General features: G+C 39.5%; 1 protein-coding gene across 3 annotated transcripts in view; it reads right to left on the reverse strand.

The window, feature by feature from the left end:
- Positions 1–20088, reverse strand: part of kcnh5a (potassium voltage-gated channel, subfamily H (eag-related), member 5a) — a 130951-nt gene that overhangs the window by 96329 nt on the left and 14534 nt on the right. For 2 of the 3 annotated variants that reach the window (XM_055185537.2, XM_055185535.2), the window contains exons 3-4: positions 16766–16872; positions 15633–15761 (exon numbers count right to left, since the gene is read on the reverse strand). The exons of the other annotated variant lie outside the window; for it this stretch is intronic. In XM_055185537.2, coding sequence (XP_055041512.2) covers positions 15633–15761; positions 16766–16872 — 236 coding nt within the window. The remainder of the gene's footprint in view (positions 1–15632; positions 15762–16765; positions 16873–20088) is intronic. 3 annotated transcript variants of the gene reach the window in all.

Genomic DNA, 20088 nt, shown 5'->3' on the forward strand with positions numbered 1-20088 from the left:
TGTGGAAATTTTCGTACCATATGGGATTTTTTTATTATTGATCGTACATCGTACAGAGGTCAAAATTATGGTACAAATACTATAATTATTGTACATCTGGCAACACTGCTCCTACACAACTGTCATTTTGGACAGCGGACCCGCATCTGCTTTTATAAAGCGCGTGTTGTGCGCCCAAAGTCTCAAATGCCTGTTCTTCATAATTTTGCACTTTTTAAACTAGGCCTACACTTCTACTAGGGGAACAACGGTTCAAATTACTCACAGTTCGGTGTGTGTCAGAGTTTTATGGTCACTGTTTCGGTACGTTTCAGTGTGTGTATGTTTACGGGGACAAAAAGGCTAGTGTCAAATTCAAAGAAAATTAAAGTATTTATTGGGTTACAAACACCAAACACTTTGGACACAACAGGCTTCTTGACAAAAATAAAAACCTAAGCAGTTTCTAACCTTTGCCAAAATCAACATTTACACTTAAGAGTTCTTGCATTATTCTACTACATGTATCAACATGCAGTGCACTTCAAAATGAACATAAAATACTAGGTCACTTTTTATATTCTATGCCACTATCTTTAAGTTTTTTCGCAAGAAGATCAGTTTGTTAACATTTAAACATAAAAGGCAATGTGTGCTGTTTCAGTCTCATCTGTGATCGCGTGCTATCAACAACACCCGTGATGATGGCGCAATAAGTGACTTGTCCTATTAGATGTATTGTCTTGAGCATACGGCACTCGCGCCATGTGTATTATACAGTTTTGCCACGTTTTCTTGAGACTTAAATGAAACTGGAGGTGCCTCTATTATCAATATGCGACGTTTCTCCTTTTCTGGAGACGGTCTGCAACACACACCAACACGTGAGGAGGAAATGTGAGGTTGGCAACAGATTTGCATACTATGAGTTCATTAGAAAGGTACTCTCAACTAAACACACCCAGAGCGTATTCAGAACATAGACTGTAAAAAAAGATGGACGATGCAACGTCGCCTCCCTCTATTGTAATGAATTGAAGCCAAAAATGTCTGACCATGGTCGCCGCCATGTTACGTAAAAACGTCAGTTTGGAGCCAAGGCATGCGCAGAAGGAATCGTCTGTGGAGCCAGAGCCGCGGTAACAAACTTCCGCCCAAACGCCCGTTTCTAGCATCAAATTACTAGCTAACATGAAACTTATTACAAAAATGAACACTTGAACATATATCAGCGTGATAACAACTACTTGAAAGTACCAAAACTGTCTTTTGGAAACTTTTACTGGAAGTGTAAATATTTTTTTTATTTAGAGCAGAGTCCCATTCGTTTGAATGGAGAGGGCGGGGTTTATGACTTGTACTGCAGCCAGCAACCAGGGGGCGATCAAAGAGCCAGCGGCTTCACTTTTCAAGACTTATGAGCTAGAGGTCTTCTCGGGTCCACTTAGATCCGAAAACCCGAGGTCCGACCCAAGACCTGAGCGGGTTCGGGTCTAAAAGTTTCACATGTGCCTCGAAACGGGTTGAGTACAATAATAGCGGCATCGGGTCTCAGGTAATTTAAAATTAATGCGTTTTTGCTGAACGGACCCAAGAAGACCTGAACTCTCTCGCGTGTGTGCGTCAATGTCCTTTTCAAACCTCTCATCTGTTTGCCAAGAGCGCTTGCAACATTGTGTGGCTGGCGCTAGGTTAATTTTCGTTGAGACAGACATGTCGGTCAATTTTAAATGTACATTTTAGCGGTTACCTTGGTGTTGTCGTCAGATAACAAAGTAAAACGATTGGAGCGAAACGCCAAAGTGGTTGCGAGGACACCGGAGTTTCTTTCTGTCTGACTGCTGCGTGTGGGTCTGTAGACTGCACACACATCAGTGCCATTTACATTCGGGTCAAGTCGGCATAAAAAAATGGCCACTAGTTCGGTTCGGACTCGGGTCTAATTTTCTCGGGTTTGTCTCGGGTCGGGTCTGTCTTTAAAAAAAAAAAGATTTATGCACGTCAGGTTCGGGTATAAAGTGATTCGGGTCATTTTGGGTCGGGTACATTTCTTTGGACCTGAGAAGACCTCTATTATGAGGCACACCCTATTCAGAACCATACATTAGCGTGTTTATGCATTGTTTTTTCACCGAACTATATTAGAAATGCGTGGTCGAATCAAACAAGGTGCGCCGTATTATACTGCGGTTATACTGGGTTATTTTCGTTCTAAACCTGTAAAGCAATTATTACAAGAGCATCCAGAAATCATGAAGCATATTATGTGATATCCAAAAAAGTAATGCGCACGTTACGACAGGCAGTAACCCCTTCTACTTCTGATAGTTTTACTCAGTTCTAATCAGTTAGTTCTCTTGGCCATTAATATTACAGATGTCCTGTGGTTGCATTTTCCCCTGTAGAACTAACTAATCCCATCCAAATAGGGCTTTAGAATGTTTTGACTCAATGCTTAAGAACAGACAACCAATCAGAAACTCAACAGCGCATACCTCATATCACAAGCTGTTTACAGTCACTGAAACCTGTAAACAGTGATTTCAGCATTTCAGCATGTCAAATGATGACAGAAAATGCCTGACTCAAAGTTAAAACCTCTTGGGAGACCTTAAACAGCCCAAAGGGGTTTATGCGGCAACATTTCTTTTCTGATCAAGCACGGCAAGCTGTTAAAAGTCAAAAAATTCTGTCATCATTTATTCACCCTCAAGTTGTTAAAAACCTATATAAATTTCTTTGTTCTGCTTAACACAAAGATAATTTGAGGACTGTTCATAATCTTCTAAATGTTCAGTTTAGGACCCCCGACTATAGGAAAAACACAATGAAAGTTAATTCTGCTTCAAAACTGTTTGGTTACAAACATGAACAAAGAAATGTATACAAGTTTAAAACAACTTAAGGGTGCATAAATGATCACAGAAGTTCATTTTTGGGTGAACTATTCCTTTAAAGCAGTCCCATGCTGTATTTATTCAGTCAGTTGACACTGCATTAATCTACAGTAATTATGTCTGTTGACAACACAAATAAGCAAATGAGAATCCAGGGTTTAAAAATGTACAATGTGAAATGTCAGATTATAAATACCCAGGGTTCTCTTAACCTCTAGTAAAGTATGAATAGTGTAAAACCTAAAACAAATAGCCCAGGATTTGATTTACCCTGATTTAAAATGAAAAGCCCTAAAGTCTGCAAATGCGCATTGTTTGGACAGACGTATCTGTAAACTGCAGGAGTAAAGGAAACACAGAAGACTAAGCTTAAGAGATACCAGAAAATACAAAACATCTAAAGGACTTCCAGGATGTATCTGAGCATAAACACAGATTCCTCTTTCCTGTTGAGGGAAGTTGATTACAAGCCATGTTCCCATTGGGACGTCTGCTAGATAGCTTTCTATTTATCTTGGTCTAAATGCTGAGGAGCTAAAGGATGTTTGTTGGAATGAGGATTCTTTCCAGGTAACTATCAGATGCTTAGAGAAAAATCTGGAAGCATCTCAGCGGGTCTCACTGTTGCCATGGTGCCCATATTCATCCCTTATTTTCCTTTCCTATTTGCTATTATCTGAAGTTTGTGCCCCACTGGGTAAGTCACCATCAATGAAATCATTGCGATTTCATAGTGATTGTGGAAAGAAACCATCTCAGAGTGAGGACAGATTCTTACCTATAGTTTTAAAACATATTCACAGATAATTTACACTCTGGAGACAAACAAAAGTCCCCACAGGACTGGAAACACTGACGTCTAACCCTGAATTCTTGCTATGCATAGGCTTTGCATATTTCTCGGCTGGGCAGAGTCTATTCCGATAAGTTTCCTTTGCCCTTCGAGACCAACTTACGCGGTAAGCTGCATGTCTGCACACTTCTGCCTAAATCTCTTTTCTCTGGAGTTAGCTGGTCACATAGATCGAAGCTCTGGGGATGAGCTTTATTATAGTAATTATAAAATAGCACTGGACAAATGAAACTTATAAATGTATTATTTATTTACGTAATGGGAAAAGGGCATTTCACATGGGACACGGAATCACCATGCGGCTGCCGCTTTCGTGTTGTGAAGTCTGGGCAGTGCTGGTGTTGCGGTGACAGGGTGGACATTGCCATGGTTACAGTCAGGAATGTCACACTTGTATTTGGCCAATTCCATGCAACGTTTTTACCCCAAGGTTTTTAACCATCCTGAAATCTCAGGTGTAAATATTTGGTGATTTAATTACCCATTCAAAGTCTTTGTTAAAGTTTTTAAAGCATTTATTAAACTATTTTCTATAGTTAAGTAAGTGTAAATTTCTGAATTGTCACATCCACAACTGAGAAATGTCACTTCCATAACATTGCTTCTTCCTCATAAATGCACATACAAAAATTTAAATAAAATAATTATTTAATGTTCTTTGAAGAGCCATCCTTTCTCCTTTTGTTGAGTATTATTGCATCTGGTTTGTGCCTTTTAATTAACAGAATTCTTACAAAGTATGTCTCCCAAAAACTTATAAAGGTGCTGGTCATATAATTAGAATATCATCAAAAGGTTGATTTATTTCACTAATTCCATTCAAAAAGTGAAACTCAGACACAGACTGATATATTTCAAATGTTTATTTCTTTTAATTTTGATGATTATAACTGACAACTAAGGAAAATCCCAAATTCAGTATCTTAGGCCAAGTCCACACGGACACGGGTATATTTATAACCGGAGTTTTCCCTCAAAAAAAATCCCGTCCACATGGCTCGGTTTAAATTAAATATTCATCCATACGATAAAGCAAAAGCACGCTATAAAGCGCTGTCAAGAGCATGCCACACCAGCAGGCGGGAATATAACCCAAATCGTGTTCCGCAATATAGTATCTATCTGTATACATGTTAGAAGCCCTGTTAGCACAGTTATAATTAGCAAGATACGTCCGCCATTGCACAGAATCATCAACAAAGCAGTCAGCGGCGCACAATCTTGACGTCAAACACAGTGGATAACGGCGCACACTCTGACGTCGCAAGGCAAAACCCCCAGTTTTACTCTCTACACAACACCACTGTAACCGGGGTTTCTTAAAAAGCTCACCCTGGCCGGGGTTTTCAAATATGCTCAGTTTCAGTGCCCTGATACTGCGGTATCGTGTGGACGAACGGCTGAACCGCGTGAAAAAACTCACGGTTATAAAAATAGGCCTCAGAAAATTAGAATTAGAAAAGGTTCAATACTGAAGACACCTGTCGCCACACTCTTATTAGCTAATTAACTCAAAACACCTGCAAAGGCCTTTATTAAATGTTTCTCAGTCTAGTTCTGTAGGCTACACAATCATGGGGAAGACTGCTGACTTGACAGTTGTCCAAAAGATGACCATTGACACCTTGCACAAAGAGGGCAAGACACAAAAGGTCATTGCAAAAGAGGCTGGCTGTTCACAGAGCTCTGTGTCAAAGCACCTTTATAGACATGCGAAGGGAAGGAAAAGATGTGGTAGAAAAAAGTGTTAAAGCAATTAGGGATAACGGCACACAGGAGAGGATTGTGAAATAAACCCCATTCAAAAATGTGCGGGAAGATTTAAAAAGAGTGGACTGCAGCTGGAGTTTCAAGAACCACTACGCACAAACGTATGCAAGACATACGTTTCAGCTGTTGCATTTCTTGTGTCTTGAACAACAGACAGCGTCTCGCCTGAGCTAAAAACAAAAAGGACTGGACTGCTGCTGAGTGGTTCTCTGATGAAAGCATTTCCTTCAGGGTCCCAGAGTCTGGAGGTGGTTGTCAGTGATGGTTTGGGGTGCCATTTCATCTGCTGGTGTTGGTACACTGTGTTTTCTATCTACTGTGTTACTATCAGAGCAACCTGGGCTCTCATAACACCTGAGCAGTGCCACAGACTGATCAACCAAAATCCTTTTTTTGTATTGGTCTCAAGTAACAGGCACATTTTCTGAGATACTGAATTTGGGATTTTCTTTAGTTGTCAGTTATAATCAGGGCTTGACATTAACTTTTTTGCTTACCAGCCAAAGTGGCTAGTTGTTTTCCAAAGTTACTAGCCACTCAGCATTTTCACTGGCCACAATTTTGTTGCTGGTAAAATAAATTTTAGATGATTAAACTTGACTTTTGCATTCTAAAATTACTTTAATTTGAGCAAATTTACTTGGTTTAGCTAAATTAATTTTTTTGATGGCAGAAGTAATGTCTACTATGAGCTCAGTAAAAAGTTCTGATTGGCTGTTAATAATCGTTTCATTGATTGGTTAAAGTCGTGGCTGCTGCTCACAAAACCATAAAAATATTTAGTTTGCCGCGAAGAGCTGTGTCCATGTAAGTGGCAGGATTTTGGTTGCACATGCAGCACATGTGACACCCCCACGCGCCTGCGAAACGGCCAGCATTTTTCTGCTTTCCGCACGTCTCCTTTTAAAAATGAACTAGACACTCGTGACTGCCACGTCCTGTGTAAAACGCCCTTAACTATTTACATTTCACCCACAAGGGTTATAAAGCTGCACTATAGCTTTGTGTAGGAAACAGACCAAAATTTACATCAATATTCAGTGAGAAATTAACTTTCCTCTAACTGTAGTGTTTTGATTTAGACATTCAAAATATGTTTCCCCAAGGAAATAACTAAACATCTCTTTGAATAACGTGATGGTTGAAACTCTCATTAAAAACAATATCGATATTGAATTTATACACTGCAAAAAAGCAGTATTTTTGTCGAATCAACTTATATTTTTATGTTACTTTAACTTAACAAATTAAGTTAAACAATTTCAACAAAATCCCTAAAGTACGACCTATGATCTTATTGCCTATACAGTATCTACTGTAGGACCCAAAGCATGGTTAGTTTGATAGTCTTCTGACACTTTAGCCTAAAAGATACAGTTGAAATTGACTTGACATTAAGAGCTTTACTTCATATTGACTCCTCAACTCTAGAGTCCACTTACAACTATGATGGATGTGAGGTCAGGAAGAAATTGTATAGGGTTAAACAACTTTCAGTTTCTATCGCATTCCCATCATAAAAGCACCTGAAGTGGAACTTGTCAATTACTGTCAGTACATCTGATGCTTAAAGCCTTTTAAAACCTAACGGACTCTCTCATCTGTAAACGGACATAAGCTATTTATGAAGCGATATTAAAGACACACCTGGTGTGTGACGCTTAACAAATGCTCCTTTAAAATCAACAGCTCTTATATTTACCTAACAAGGGCCATGTGCCAGGCTATGCATAATATGATTGTTGTGTTAATATTTATTAGAGCATCGAGGGTCAGGAGCAGCATAGATTAACATTTTGATAAGGGCAAATAGTTTTTACAAAGTAATCATTGTAGATGATTTACATGTCTGATTCGACATTGGCGGCTTTGTGTGGTGTTATGTATGATATAGTTCAGATATTCAGCACAGGCACGATTGAGGGTCATCTGTGCCAAAAAAAAGTGTGTGCAGTCGCATCTTGTGAATCTTTTATTGTCTATTTGAAGAACGGTGTCTGATACACTGAAGCAGTATAGATATGACCAAAGGTGACTAATGCAGTAAAACTCAAAGTCATCAATATTCTCACTTAAACTAAAAGTGCAACTATTTGCATTTATGTTTTCCCAGACTTTTAGAGTCACATATTTTGTATTAATATCCTTAGATCAATATATGAGTTAGCAGGCTCTATCATTCACTGCAGGTACGACTTTGCCTTGCATGCCTTAACACATTTCATCACCTTTGGAAGGTGAGTTTAACAGAATTTTTGAACTCTGTAACTTTCTGTCTATCCATCTGATATTGGTATCTGCGAGAGCACCATACCAATGTAAAACCCAATGTGATGTCGCTATGCGCACACCCACTGACAGCAGCCTCAGCCGGGCACAGATGCCCTGCCACCAAACGTCAAAAACTGACATCACATCTCTAAGGAGAAACTCCAAATATACTGTATATATGAGTGTCTTAAAGAGATCCAATGTGGGCCGGGATCTCTGTCAAAGGACAAGTGCTTCAGTTTAGCAGTGGCACAACCTGACAAGAAAAATAGCCACTGGTTAAAAAGATAGAGTAGGCAAGAGAAACCGAAAGAGAGAAATGGAGGATGAAATTGGGATCTGACAATGGCCATCAATCACAAATCCACAGATATACAAGGAATGCTCCACAGTTCGCTCCAGCACAGCCTGTATACAGCAATCCCGAACATAAAGTGACAGCTTGTCGGTCTCATTACTCTGCAGAGTACTATTGCGCTAATACATTTTGCACACAACCACAGAAACATTTCCAGTTAAAAATCTATCCAATCGACATCGAAGTGGTTTTTTAGTGTTGTGTAGCAATTATGAAAACAACACCTGAATGGAAACTTTGCACTAAGTGCAAGATATAATAAAACCCAATCTCAAAATCTCACTGCCAAATCCATCTTCTTTTGTGAACTTATTCAATTTACAACACAACCAAGACTCACAGTCAGACGGAGGCTGTGCAGATTCTGTGATTCTCAATAGGGATATGTGTACCACAGGGAGCACTTAAGCAGCTTCCAGGGTTTCTCTTGTTGTGCTTTGTTAAACTTAATAAACTGAAATGACTACCTAATTGTGTTTTATTTATGAATAAATTATCCATCAGGTCTCAAAACTTACAAACAAGTTTAGGTGCCTCATTAAAAGAAGATGAGAGTAAGCAGTAAATGTGTATTTTTACGGTATCGATTTGTTAAATTTAAAAGTGAGTCATTGTAATAATGGCCACTTTACAACTTTAAAGCTCCCATTACACACACTGTTTCTGCATATCTGATGTTAATCTGGAGTACCTATAGAGTAGTACTACATCCTTCATATCTCCAATCAGATTTATAAAAGACAGATCAGTTCTAGCGATACTTTCCGATAACGTGCAAAAAAATTCAGAAGGAGGAGTTACGAGCTGCGGGAGGAGCGAGTCACGAGCCAAGCAACACAGTGGATAGCTTATGATTCACTATGTTCGTGCCATTTACATTATATGCACTTACCGATTTCCAACATTTCAACAAAATCCAGTGTTAAACAAACACACGCAAAACTCTGCTGCTACCCCGGATAAACAAACTCCTTACATCTAAAACCACTTCTTCTTTCGTGCCATTATTTAGTCTTGATATAAAACAAAGCTGTCGCATGAAGTGATGCTTGTGACTTCTAACCTCCTCTGTTCTAGCTCTCCTGCTGATTGACGTGTGGGCGTGGTTTTCTGGGGGAAGTGGCCATAAAAAGAAATGATACAAATGGCTTACCCCTGATAAGTATTCGGCACAGAAATACTCAGTAACATGTTCAACTGCTTTTTTGACACTTTGCCTACGTTTAGCATTAGGAAACCAACTCTTAAACTGTGTTAATAAGTCAGAATGCATGAAATACTGTTACCCCACCTTTAATGATAATGCTGAATATCCATCAAATAATGAGGAACCTGTTTATTTTTAGAGGTGCCAAAGAATGCATTGATACAATATGTTAAACTGTTCTCTCATATCTACATAGAATCTATTTGGCTTTATTAAGTACAAAAATGATCCAGCGACAGTTTTACATGTCAATTTACAACCCTAGGATTTTACCCTAGAATGAAATGGACTGTTATTACTTTATTCGGAAGAGTCATGAATAACCATGGGTTCACACCAGCGCATTTGAGGCGTCAAAATCGGGTCTACCGCGTCTAGTTTGCCTACATTTTGAATGCTTCGCTCTCGAAAAAGCAAGCATTTGACGCGCGTCAGAGGTGAAATCCGCTTCTTGTGGGAGGGGCAAGTGCTATGCGGTTGTCTGTTTGCAAGAAGGCTGATGTTGATCGGGCATTCATCAAGAGAGTTACTGGTTTGTATTTGGTAACCTTACTATAGGGGGAAAATAGTTGCGGGAATGCCGCAAGTCGACAAACATCACGTGACTCAAAGTGAAATGTGTATTTACAACTTACCAGGTTCCCCAATATCCTCACTGACACTCTTCCAAGCAAGGTCCTTTTAATTCCTGTCTGTATAGAAATAAGATCTTGTGTTGTATAGCTCCGAGTGACTGCTCACAGACAATATCAAGCGTTCCTGTTGAATGAGTGACTCCGGGCGAGCTGCCACCACAGCAGCAAGCAGGCTCCTGATTGGTTAACGCGGCGCGAATATCCGCCAAAGTTTACAATTTTCAACTCAGTCGTCAGCTGCAAATTCGCGTCAAAAGCAAAATGCACAAAAAACACCATTCACGCGTAACGCGCCAGATGCTCATTTCGCGCCATTTGGGTGAACTAGACAAGGGGGAATCATGACTACCGCGCTGAATGTCTGCTTCGCGCCGCGAGACCTCCAGCCGCGCGCCAACGCGTCTTCACATTGACTTAACATTAAAATCACGCTTGACGCCTCTACCGCGGCTGGTGTGAATGCACCATAATAATGTTGAGCTCTGCTCTGATTAGCTGTTTCACCGCGAGGCTCATGAGGCTCATGTCAGTAGCTCAGATTAAGTAAACAGACTTTATATGTTTGAGCCTGTATCAGACGAAGATACTGATTTTGAGGAACAACCAATTGTTCAGTAATTGGAAATCAACATTTTTGAGTGGTACATTTGTGTTTTTTTCAGTATGGATCTGCAAAACGTAACTGTAACATCAGTAGAACTTCAGCCTAAATGGTAGCATATTAACTAACTTTGTTTTTAACATTGTAACAACACAGTAATTCATGTAATGTGTAATTTAATGTTGGGGCATACATCCAGACGTTAACGTCACAGATAGAATTATATTGAGAACGGCCTGTTTTTTCAGTGGTCTTTGGCATGCACAAGGTTTACATAAGAAGAAGGAAACAATTGTGTTTAAGGCTTACGCTATGTCATTACCATGTACAAAACTTTAATTATTATAGAGCTGTTAGAAGAGGTGGAGTAATAATGTAGCTGCTTTAATCCAAGATGCCTTTCAATGCAAGCAAGTGTTACTGTGTGATTACCAGTCATTTCAATATTTGTGTATTGCTTTAAAAGGTACACAACGCATTCAATTTACAATTATTTAGTACAGGCCTCCCAAATACACCCCAGCATTTGTTGATGACTTTACAGAACCGGTATCAACAATTTTCTCTGAATTGGACTGTTTTGTTATTGCTGGAGATTTCAATATTCATATAGACAATGCAGAACTGTTAAATGTTTTAAACACTTTTGCATGTCCTACACAAATTCGGGGACACACTCTTGGTCTGCTTATTAGCAAGGGTCTAAGCATTTCATCCACTGTTGGATGTAGCACTATCTGACCAATTCTGTGTTTACTTTGATTTATTGATCTGTCCTGCTGTGGCTAGATCTGTCTATGTCAAAAAAAGGTTCATAAATGAGAACACCAGTGAGGTGTATATGAATGTTAATGTTGCCAAACATATCAGCAGACTGTTCTTTTTGAATATTGTAACTTAAAAGTTAAAGATGCTATTAATGGTATAGCTTCGGTAAAGGTCAGGATGATCTTTATGCATTCAATGTAGAACTAGGTACAGCTAGCTAGACAGACCTTCTTCTCAAACATTACAAACACCACAAAAACAATACTCACACTCTTTTTGCTACTGTAGAGAGGCTAACAAACGCCCCATATCAAGTTCCTCGTGAAATGCTCTCTAAAAACAAATGCAATAAGTTTGCAACCTTTTCCTCTGAAAAGATCAGTAAAAATCAGAATGGGGATCAATGCGCCCTCATATTATACTCTGGTCAGTCAGATCTCATTACAACAACTTCAGAAATTAGTTATTTTCTCCGAATTTCACATCTTACAGTAAAACATCTTAAAGCATCAATTTGCAGCATTGACACGCTCCCCACATCCTTTCTCAAAAAGGTACTTAACTGTTTAGAAACTGATCTCTTAAAAATAATAAATACCTCTCTGATCACAGGCACTTTTCCCGAGTCTCTAAACAGCAGTTGTTAAGCCTCTCCTAAAAAAGAGTAAACTCGACAAAACCATACTTAGCAACTACACTGAAAAAAATAATATGCTGGATTTACTAAAAAAATGTATACTGTATATAGTGCATAATTTTTGCACCCACTTTTAAAAGTAAGTTTTACATGGATTTTTAAGCAGTTTAAGCTTAAAAAATGTAAGCAATTGCTTAAAATTCTATGTGAAACTTGCTTAAAAAGAGGGACGCAAAAATGATGCACTATATTTTTTAGTAAACCGAGCTAATTATTTTTAACACTGTAAAAAATTTTTCCATCCCCGCTTCTGTTTAATTTGTATATGCTGCCACTTGGAACCAGAGTGGTGGCTAAAAAGCAGAGTTTTTCCCCAGAGGGGCAACCCTTTTTGCATGTTTGGGGTTACGTGCACATGTCTTCGTGCCATAAGAATATGAAAAGATGTTGGGTTTCTGTTTAAAAGCACAAAGTTAGGTGTGGTCTGTCGCCGCATTACATTAACGACAGATGCATCTCTTTCAGGGTGGGAATAGTTATGGAAGGCCAAAAAGGCCAAAAATGTCCTATCAGCTAAACGCCAGGAAACGTGTGCTTCTCCAGCACGGAGGACTTCTTTTCTGGGTGTAGTATAGATTTCAACCAATCTATCCTGTAACCATGGGGTTCCCTGAGGGGCAAAATGTTTTGCATAGTCAAGGTCACACGCAAATGCTTTGTGCCTTAGTATTATGGAAGAAACCATGGTTTCCTTCACAAAAAGGCCAATATTGGGGGCTCAGGGTCATCACATCAGGCTTAAGACAGATGCATCCCTCTAAGGCAGTGGTTCTCAAATGGGGGTACGCGTACCCTTAGGGGCACTGCAGGGGGTACGTGAGAGAAAGTGGAAACTGACATTTAGGAATACATCTATAAAAAACGGTAAATCATGATGATAGTATTTTTATATGACATTAGGGCTACACAAAGATTATTATTTCAAAATATATAAGACCATAGGGTCTAAATCCACAAAAAGTAAAGTACACATGGAGCAAACGTTGAGGCAGGTGTTGAGCTCGCAATAAGACTCCACTCTTATCTGGTGGAGCAAATCCGGCTCAGGTTTGGCCAAGCGAAAGCTGACCTGTTTGCAATTCAGGAGAACTCACAGTGTCCTCTTTGGTTTTCTCTCACTCACCCAGGGCCGCCCGAGGGCCTCCAGTGTGCTTTTCCCCAATTGCTCTTCTCCCGAGAGTTCTGGAGAGGGTCTGGCAGCACAGACGCAGCTGTTGCTCATAACCTTGTATTGGCCTGCCCAAGTATGGTTTTTGAACCTGGTCTCCCTTCTAGATGGCTCTCCATTTCGGGTGCCGATCTGGAGGGATCTGTAGTCTCAGGCTAGGGGCACTGTGTTTTACCCCTGCCTAGTGCGAATGAGTTTGTGAGTCTGGCCTATGAGAAGGACAGTCTCATAGAAACAGGTCTCTCAACCGAGCATGTGCAGACAATTTTACATAATATAGAGAACAGCTCAACTCTCTGGTAATTTATGGGTGCAAGTGATAAAGAAGTATCAAAATAAGAAATGAAAAGTGCGTTTTTTAATTTTTATTTTGAGACTATTTTACATTCCAGAGCTCTCACCACCAGGAAATTATACGCGTTTAAATGAAGACTTTTTATTATGTGGTGCCAAAAGCACTTATATGACCCAGTTAACTGCACCTTGGTACAGTTCTGGAGTTTTTATATAAGCGATTTGCTGAAGGACTCATTAGGTAGAGACCAACACATTTTCTTGTATGGCACTCGGGAGGCTGAGGCCTGCGAGGCATTCTAGGATCCCTGTGTGGTGCTGGAGGACTTCTCAGGGGCACCATTTGAGCCATTGGATACAGTGTCGGAGAAGCTTCTCACACTAAAAAAGGTGAGTACAGGACATGTATTGCTCAGAACAGCTAAGTTCAGTTATTTTTATGCTTTGTTTCAGCCCGGAATGGTTTCCCGGCCACCAAGCAGACTTTGAGTAAATGGATGGTTGAGACTCTCTTTTGCTTATGAAGCCTCTGGACAGCCATCTGCTTTAACCATCAGAGTGCATTCAACTAGAGGTATGGCAGCATCTAAACCACTTTGGGCAGGTGCCTCAGTCCAGAATGTCTGTGATGCGGCAGGTTGGTCCTCACCGCTCACTTTTGTACAGTTTTATGAGTTGGACCTCACCTTCTACTCCTGGATCTTGGGTGCTTAGGTCTTAGTTGTGCTTTTTTTACACACAGACAGGCACTCGTTGTCTGGCGGATTGGGTATGGCGTTCCCAAAGTGTCTCTATGGCGACGCAGCATGGGTTCCCTCGAAAGGAAACGTCTCGGGTTACGTATGTTAGCTGTGTCTCCTTGCCATACTTCCTGCATACCTGTAAGCAGTCTTCGGCAATATTTCAGATAGTGGGGGCGTCTTTTACGTCGCTTTTAATGCTTCTTGGTTTCCGCGTCACCCCGCCGGTGACGTCACGCCCCACCATTGGTTGGATTTGATATACACATTCAGACACACTCACACCTGAAGGCGTTCCCAAAGCTTCTCTATGGCAACACAGCATCTGAACAAGGGTTACATACATTACCTGAGATGTGTGGAAACAACTTGCTTATAAGGGTAAAAATCTGCTCACTCCTTTTTAAATAAAGGAGCTATTCAGATTCCCCCCATTGATGACAGCATCAGAGGGAAAGCTCTACCCAGTAACAGTTACGAACTGTTACTATCTGCCCTATTTGAACCACAGAGTCCGCCATTGCTGTAAGCAATGCATGTCGTTTTATCTGTTTCTTTGAAGATTATAAAGTAGATGAGGATTAAGACAGTGCATGAGACAGAGAGAGAATGATTGACAGCACAACACGACCATCATATACAATATAAGCAACATGCTGTGTGTGAGATTTTATGATAAAAATATAATTTCATATCAATAAAATCTTTAGTTTAAGCTAGATTTCTGTTTTAGTTCATTCAAACATGCTTTTATGGTTTGGTCAAAAAGTAAACTCCTGACAACAGTGTTTGTAGAAGTTAGATTTTTTGTAAAATGCCGAAATTTTAAAACATTAACTATGTAGCACATAAAAGCAGCATGAGACTAAACCACAATGCTCATCCTCTACTAATTCATAAACACTCATTTAACATGCACAGTAGAGTCAGATTATTGAATTTTAAACTGGTTCAAACATATAAGGCTGAAGACAGCTACTGGCTAGTTAAGTGAGATTCTCCTGCTTTTTTGTGCTTGCCGAAGCACGAGTTCTTGAAACTCCGCACTTCTCTGGAAAGCAAGCCGAGAGCAACAGCTCATTTGCATTTAAAGGGACACACACAAAAACGGCAATTTTTGCTCACACCTAAAAAGTGGTAATTTTAACATGCTATAATAAATTATCTATGAGGTATTTTGAACTAAAACTTCATATACACACTATGGGGACACCGAAGACTTATTTTACATCCTGTAACTTTGTCACAATAGGGGACCTTTATAAGGTTCTTCCATCACATAGCTGCAAAAAACCTTTTAGAACCTTTACTTTTAAGAGTGGGGGTACCTGAGCCATACTGATGGGGCTGTTGGTGAATGCTAAGAAAGACAAAGAAAGTTTGAGGTTTCTTACCTCTGGTGGTCTCATCTTCAATAGGCTGCTTGAAGACAGTGATATCCTTGAAAGTGCAGAGGAAAAGGACCACCTTATCATTTTCGTTGCTGATGGGGGCCACCTGCATGTAGAGCCACACGGGGGTTCCTGACAGCGCCAGAGGAACGCAGTGAGAGAGGAAGAGGGGGTGAAAGCAGGGCAGAGTATGAAAAGTGATACGTGAAAAGATGTGCATTTATAAAAGAAGTGAGGGATCAAAACGGGTCATGATGAGCAGGGAGATAAAAAAGGAGGAAGTTGATGAGAATATTAGGGGAAAGAAGAAGTAATGGAGAGGTCAGGTGTCAGGTGAACAAAAGAGGAATTAATGACGATGGGTTGACGGTGCGGAATAGAAAGTGCAGGAGAAGGACGGACAAGATGGGAATTGAAAAAGAGGAAGGAGACGGGAAGATAATTGAGACTAAGTCCCTCAGTTGACCAGTATAAGAAATTTATTGTGTTCCCGCGTGCCTAATTGGTTATTACGTCTAGGGCTTAACAGGATAGCTTTATCTTGTGGGGGGCTGGAGGCAACATGGGGATATTGATCTTTATAGTACCTGCATTAGAAAAATCCAAGAGCAGCAAGGATGCCATTGTGCCCTAATGTTGGATGCCTATAGTTGTAAATGAACAAATGTACCAGCAAAAATGCTGAGTTTAATATAAGTGAACGAGAGCATGACAAACCTAGGAAAAAGTTTACTTTCGGGGGCATTTCAAGGGTATTTTAACATCATAAAACACAGATTATGAAAAGTCCAACTTGTACAAGGCAATCCTTGACTATACACTGTAATGTAATAACTATAAAGATTATAAATGAATGCTGGTAAGGTGCGATAGTATGTTGCCTGGCAACCTAAAGTTAACCCACAGAATGAAGATCTAAATTAGAAATGAATTGTTGATTCAAGTATTATTAAATATAACTTAGTTATTTTACTAGGGTAATAGGGGTCACCCATGTACCTAAGGACTCCCATGTGCTTTAGTTGAACTGAGTATGGAGAAACAGCATTTTCATTAAATCCTCATCCAACATGAAGTACAAATGCATGCTCTTCTGCTAGATTCAGCAGCAAACAATCATTTCTAGAAATACTCACTGTTCTTCTTATACAGCAGCACTTCAAAGCAATGGGATTCATAGTTATCAAAAGTCTGTCTGACTTTGTCTGTTGTCTTTTTGTCTGTAAGCTCGCCATACATGAAACTGACGGGAGAAAAGGGTAAAGGCAGAAGAAAGATGGTAGAATGAGAAAGGTGGACGTTGAGGGAAACAAAAACAGTGAGACAAACAAAGAGAGCAGAAAAAGAGTGTTAGGTCAGAGCGCACACACCTGTCCGCCCAGTAAACCCTAGCATGTCTTTCATTGTCAATTAATTCAGTGAGCGTGTGCACAGGGGGGCGTGGCTGATGACACAGGTTGTCAGTTACTGAAGACGCTCTGTTTAACATGAACAGAAAGTGGAGGCTGGTCAAACAGCCACACATCCGACAAGTTTTTCTTTAATGTTATTTAATAGGAAGGAAACATGATACAATTAAACCTAAAACAGTTAAGAGAATTTTAAACTGGACCAAAGCAAAGGCTTTCTTGGATTATTGGGCTAGAGTGATTTAAGTAACATGATAAAAAAAATTTTTTAAGAAGTTATTGATTCTTTGGTTATAAAACCAAATATATGAACAGTTAAATGTATATTAGTGGTCGACCATTATGGATTTTTCTTAACATCTGGAGAGCTCACAAATTTGGTATAGATTAATAGATGTTAGAGGATGGACATGGTTATTACACACTGGCAAAGCTGTAGATTTGTGAATTATTTTGTGCCTTGTCCAATTTACTTAATAATTAACACAATTTTTTGTTTTTTTTTTGTCTCAACTTAATTTTATCATGTTCAACCAACACAACTTTTTAAAATTACATTAACTTAATATTGTGTTGGGACTACATTAATGATTTTTGTTGATTTTACTAACTGGGCCGTGGATTTCCCAGCATGGTTTGTATGCAACTGCATTTGGAGAGTAATGTTTAAAATTAAGTGTTATGTTTTCCATTTTTAGGTAAAGACTAAGACTTTATAGTGTTTAATGTTTGTTTATATTACTGATTTTTAAGAGTTTGTGTTGTATTTTTTTCGACTTGTTTGGAACAGTGGCACTTGTGGTTAAGTTGTGGATGTGAGGTACTTCACTGTGTTAAAGGTGCAATTTGTAAGATATTTGCAGTTAAATGTCCAAAAACCACTAGGCCAGTGTTATATATTTTGTCCAGCTGATTACTATCAATATCTGTAATGTTTTCAACTACTTGTAAATCGTGAGAAAATTTCCATTCAAAACATTGACACGGGGCAGTGCAGTCTCCTGTCAATGACGGTAATATCCATGTGACCCTTTGTCACCGCCTTTACTGACGTAACCCACATGACAACACTGGTCGAGTTCGAAAAAATAAAATGGCGGCCAAGGAAGCGACTGGAGCACAAATTTAGTGTAAATAAACGTATATTTTCACTTTTTACACATTTTAATTGCATTTCTAGCGAGAAATTAGTATTGTAGTTTTCAAATATGTGATTAGTTATCACAAAGGCGCTCTCTGTTCATATTTCAAACACGCTGCCTTTGAAGTGCGTCGGAAAGCCTTTCTCTGAGCTGCCTTCAGGCCTCCGAGTTCGAAGTCATGTCCTCATGAGGCAGCGAGGCAACAAGTCCTCACAGCCTTGAGGTTTCGGATGCAGCCAGTGTTGTGGACAAATGCGGAACTATGCGATAGCGGCTGTCGGGCTACGCGCTTGCTTATGGACTTATGGATAACTCTTTACCGTCTGCCACTGGTTGTGTCAGCTCCTGTAAGCGTACGGGCCAACCAAACGACCCAAGAAGAGTTTGGAACAAAACGAGAGAGGATCAATTTGTTGTTGCATTATCTGGATGGAGAGCTTCACGACAGCATTTAACTAGACCGAGATTCTGATCCTGCTTGTGTTTTACGCGATGGGTGAGTTGTTTTGATTCGTAACCCTTCATAAAACGTATGCTATTATATTGATCACAACATTAGTGTGTCGATTGTAATCAGCGCGTCTTCCCGCGGACGATATGCACATCAAATGTATTGTACAGCAATATAAATGGTCATTTTAAGACACTTCACAATAAGATTTGTACTGTCAATACATTATGTGAAAAATCATTGTAGATTGTAAGTTGAAAACTTAATTCTGTGCTGTGTTAACTATCGAATTTGGACTAATACTGTAATATCTATGACTGAAAATTTCGTTTTGAACATCACATATAAACTTACATAATGAAATAAACGATGTCATCAAACGCAACATTTATAAGACTTGATTACCTTATCCATCAACGTGATTTCTCGTTCTCGTCTGATTGATGGCCATCAGCGGTTGAGTTAAAGACTACAAATCCCATAATTCCACGCTGCTTCAGAGCGTCAGTAAACAACATCATTGTTGTTGTTTGATTTGGCGCCATCTATCGGCGCAAATAATACAAACTGCATCTTTAATGACTGTCTGGAGATCAGTTTCTTTTCACGTGCTTATCCTACGTATCATATAATATTATTATATTATTAGCATGCTAAAATGTGTATGATATAGAAACTGACATTTATTAAGTTGGTTTAACCTTTTTTGTTTAAATTGAAGGGGTGGTTCAATGGTATTTCATGCATTCTGACTTACTGATACAGTTATAGAGTTATTTCCTCATGCTAAACGTAGGCAAATTGTCAAAAAAGCAGTTGGACGTGTTACAGAGTATTTTTGTTGCCGAATGCACTTGGCCAGGGTTTGTACAAGTTTCTGAAAGTTTTTTTCGATTACAGGTCCAGCTGACATTTCAGGGGTTTCTATACGTATCACTTCTTTATATGGACACTTCCACCGGAAAACTCCGCCCACCCGTTAATCAGCGGGAGACGCTAGAACTTACAAACATCACATCACGTGACAGCTTTGTTTAATTTCAAAACTCAACAATGGCACAAAAGAAGAAGTGTGCTTTTGGATGTAAGGAGAAGAAAGCCAGCATTATGGAAACAATGGATATAGTTTATTATTCAGGGAGGGTAGCAGCGGAGTTTTGCGTGTGTGTTTGATGCACTGGATTTTATTTAAAAGTCCCAACCGGGTCATGAGTTGCATGCGGTTAGTAAGACTTCTGTCTTATGTTGGAAATAGGCACGTGCATATTATATAAATGACACGAACATGTAGTGAATCATAAGTTAAACAGTGTTGGATAGTGTTGCATGACTCGTACTCGCTCCTCCCGCGGTAGTAACTCCTCCTTTCCGTTATCGGAAAGATTCGATAAAGCTAATTTTCTTTTATAAATCTGATTAAACTAAAGACTTTTCAGAGGTATAAAGGATGTAATACT

This window comes from Misgurnus anguillicaudatus, chromosome 18 (genome assembly GCF_027580225.2).
Source record: "Misgurnus anguillicaudatus chromosome 18, ASM2758022v2, whole genome shotgun sequence".
In the NCBI taxonomy this organism is placed as follows: Eukaryota; Metazoa; Chordata; class Actinopteri; order Cypriniformes; family Cobitidae; genus Misgurnus; species Misgurnus anguillicaudatus.